Genomic DNA, 4,329 nt, shown 5'->3' with positions numbered 1-4,329 from the left:
CAGCGACGCACACACTTACTCGCGTTTCGCGTAAGTTCTGTACAAAAATAAATTAAATATCCCAAAATGTTGTTTATCTAATGCATCTAATATATGTATAATATATTAAATATTTTAAATTAAAGTAAACGAATAAAATTCATAATAGTAGGTACCAATAAAAAGTAAACAAATATTTTTTAATTTCTGAAATTACAAGTGAGGCTCCTCCCAAAACAGCCACTGTACCTACCTAACCTAACCTATTAAGCACGGTTTTTTTATAATCATTTGAAGTAAAAAAAATTCAAAATATATACCTATAAATAAATAGTTTTTGATTAAACAATTTAATTGACTATACTTTACTTTAGCAAACCTGTAATTCCCTAAACCAATACAAAAACTAGTACCTATGAAATAAGAAAGAATAGAAAAATGTATTTTTTAGTAAGTAGGTATTTAAAAAATTTTGTATATACGTACCAGTGGCGTATTTATAGGGGACCTCCCCCCCACCATTTACTCGTGTCTCGTACATGTTTAATGTTGTGTTTCTACATGATTAAGAAAAACAATTTTATCATACGATACAAAGGATTTTGTAGAAAATTTTCGAAGCTTCAGTTATCAACATTTTCAATAAATATCGTGATTTTTTTGTTATCAGTTTGGTACCAAAAATGGTTGAAAAATACTGAGTTCATTTTTTAATTCAAATATTTTCTAGTTTTGTACATGGCCAGTTTCTACAGCCACTCCAGAGAGCTCTTTTTCAACCTTAAAAAGGTTGAAAAGTTATCTAAGATCAACTATGAATGAATAGTTATGTATTTTAGGAAATATTTGTATAAAAGTTATAACTTATATTATAGTGGCGGCTATCCTAGAGTAGAGGTGTGCGCCCACTACACCTTTAATTAGAGTTGAGTGGAGTGGGTTGTCTATGTAATTGTTTGTATGTGAATAATACAGAATTATACTTTGGAATATTTTAATAGTATATCTTATAGTAACTGTATTTATAGAATGTAGATTGCAAGATTGTAGGTACTAGATGTCTAGATGTGTTATTTATTAATTTAAATATTAATTTAAAAAAAAAAATTAAGGAAAACCGGGGATTTTTACGCAGGGTAGAACACGATTGAGAACGGTACCTTTTTTAATATCAAGATTGAGAACGTTTTTACCTACCAACTTTTATGCGACGTTGCTGCAGTAATTAAAAATACAAAATAGAAATAAAATATACAGATATTATTTTTTTCTCCGCCAAGCTTGGACTATATGAAAACGGCAAGTTTCAATAATCACATTTGGAAATATTTCTTTGACTACTTCGTGAGCACCGATTTCGAAGTCCAAATTCAGCTTTTGAACGTTAAGAGCTAGACATATTTTCAAGAGATACTTCCACATTTTAATGTAAATTTGTTTTGTTTTGTTCGGTAAAAAAAAATAAGTAATAGGCACGTGAAAACCGTTTACATAATATGTGTGTAATGTATTGTTAGCGCCGACGTAACTCCTACGATATATGGCGGTTAGCCACGACGACTCGCGTCGGTATGGGAGTGAGGTGACACTGGTCTTTTGATATTAAATTCTAACACAAAGTTTGATCGTTAAATGATAGTGTATAATATATGGAATTGAATTAATAATAATGTACATAAATAAATATTGCACAGAGTCGCGACCGTCTTTAATGGTCAGCGAATAATAATAATTACGATCATAAACAATAATGATATGTCTTTATGACAATTGCAAAATACAAAACAATAATAATTGATTACGATACCACGGCGACGGGAGCCGGAAAAAAAGTCCGACAAGAAAAATTATTATACGGAAAAAAAGTCCTGTTTAATTTAAAAAAAAATAAAATTACTAAATGTATAATATATAATATAAATTTAATTTAAAACTATAAATTATTAAAATTTAAAACTAATATTTATTTCGTTTTCGAATGCAATGGCCAATATTAATTAAAGATTCTTCCACCGATATTTCGTCAATGGCCACTCTAGAACATAAGTTTTTTAAACGTTCACCGGTACGTTTTTTTGGTGTTGGAATCCCTTCACCTAATTCTTGTAACGCTATTTTAGCTCTATCTACTTAGGAGTAACTAACTCTTCACGCATTTTAGAAATTAATTTCCATTCATATTTTATCTTATAATACAGATTAATTGTGCTATCTTTATTGCCTTTTAATGTACACGAGTTTTCTATCATATATTCTAGTATATTTTTTCTATCTACCTTACCTTAATACCTTCTATTTCTGTAGATTGTATAACGACGTGAAATTTTAATTCTTTATAAATTTAAATTATATTAGATCATACCAATCATATATATTATTAATTTTGAATTAATTAAATAAGTTTAAATATTTTTTATAAAACAATAAATCAAACCGGACTTTTTTTCCGTATAATAATTTTCTTGTCGGACTTTTTTTCCGAAAAAAATTAAATCGGACTTTTTTTCCGTGTACTTTTTTTCCCCGGACTTTTTTTCCGGGATTCCACGGCGACGATGGCAGTGATAACTGATAGTCGTTGATGTGTTACGATGATGACAACGTCGGCGGCGGCGGCAGATGATAGGACGGTGACCCCAGCTGCTGACGGCGGCGGCACAATGACGTCACGGCTGCGGCGGCGACGAGTACTTATTTAATTTTTAACGGATCACGTTCAAAATTTTAGTACTATCAAACCGACACGGTATACGCACTCGAATATTTATTGGCATAGGCCCACTCAACAACGATTACAGATTATTATGTACTAATGTACAGCCGAATCAAATCGTCCGAACGGCGATCGGAACACGACGAAAAATAACAACGCACAATATTATATCGACTCGAACGATGTAAGTACTTGCAAACGCACTACGTGGAATCAACACGAAATGCCACGGCAGTCACAAGTGTAACGCAAAACGCACGGGCCGTTGTACATCGGCACCGTGGAACACAGACTGACTGGTGTCGCGGAGACGACGTCCGAGCCGTCCAGATTATGGAGTTTAAAGTTCGGGAATCGCCGTGTTATCGTGCGGTATCACGCGCACCGGTGGTGACATCCAAATATGAAAAGGCGGCAGTTTAAACATGTATATAACCGTAAAAAAAATTTTGGTGCAAAATTATTATAAGTACCATCTCCGAATAATTCGGTTTGTTTCGACATAACATTTAAATTTTGGCTTGTTGTTATACAAACGAAGTCATTGGTTTCGGGAACAAAAACAAATTGATCACTTTTAAATAAACATAAATCGTTATTTTGAATATTATTCAATTGTGATATAGCTTCATTTAAATTAGTAGGGTAAATTGGGTATTAACATTATGCAAAATTAAAATATCAATCTGTTGTAACTGTTGATTTTGCAAAATATACCTATTCATTATGTTTTTGTATTTACTTTTAAATGGAATTAGGCTCTAGCAAGTTAACTATTTTTTGACCACAGAAAGCCTTGTAAACTTTTTTGATTTTTGATGACTGTTTTTTGTTTGCTTATCAAATAAAATTTTTCTGAATATTTTTAATAAGTACCTACAATTTTTTTTTTTTAAATATGCTAGTATGCTATTTAATTCCAGTACCTATTTAGATTTTAGACATGTTATATAGTAAAAAAAAAATGAGTTACGTGGACTCTAATGCCTATAATAAAACGAATAGGTAGTTAAATAATTACTTTCCCTTTGTCTTATTTCTTATAGTTCATAGAAAAAGGTAACTACTGTACATTAATTAACCTAGTTTAGTTAAAAACAAACGTTGCGAATTTGGGTAAAACATTTATTTTATTATAAATAACATAAACATGAACACTTTCTGTTTTTTTTTTGGGGGGGGGGGGGGGGGGGGTCATCAAAAGTTCTGTTTTATCCAGATTTCTCAGCACCCATATTAACCAATATTAACCCGAATAATAACGGTTTTGAAAACCCAAATGTTTGTTTAAAATTTTTATTCGGGTGTTTGAACACCCAAATACATCCAGCACCCGAAACCCGAAACCCGAATAAATGATTCGGGTGCAAGGCCCTGGTTTTTATTTTTATTATATACATATATTTAAAAGTTATATTATTTTTTTAAACCATTCTTGAATACTTGTGTAATGTGTATATTAAAAGCATTTGTATATGATATTTATTTACACATTTATTTGTTTTGTCCTATTATTAGGTATTTTTTTTTTTGCTATTTTTCATTAAAAACATTTTACTATGTATAAAGAAGTAAAAGTTGTATTTTTATTTATATATATTTATATATATTTAAAAAAGTTATATTGTTTTTTTTAA

The 4,329-nt window shown here is 30.5% G+C and overlaps 1 protein-coding gene across 1 annotated transcript; it reads right to left on the bottom strand.

Annotated features, from left to right (window-relative positions):
* Positions 1-1,239: 1,239 nt before the first annotated feature.
* On the bottom strand, positions 1,240-3,540 carry LOC132935858 (uncharacterized; the record flags this gene model as incomplete). The annotated part of the gene is made up of 3 exons (XM_061002528.1): positions 1,240-1,486; positions 3,120-3,351; positions 3,519-3,540. Coding segments are annotated over 3 exons (501 nt in total), but the record flags the coding sequence as incomplete, so codon positions are not given.
* Between the last annotated feature and the right edge of the window lie 789 nt (positions 3,541-4,329).

This window comes from Metopolophium dirhodum, chromosome 1 (genome assembly GCF_019925205.1).
Source record: "Metopolophium dirhodum isolate CAU chromosome 1, ASM1992520v1, whole genome shotgun sequence".
NCBI lineage: Eukaryota > Metazoa > Arthropoda > Insecta > Hemiptera > Aphididae > Metopolophium > Metopolophium dirhodum.
Note: the sequence above shows the minus strand (reverse complement) of the source record. Positions and strands in the feature narration are given on the sequence as shown.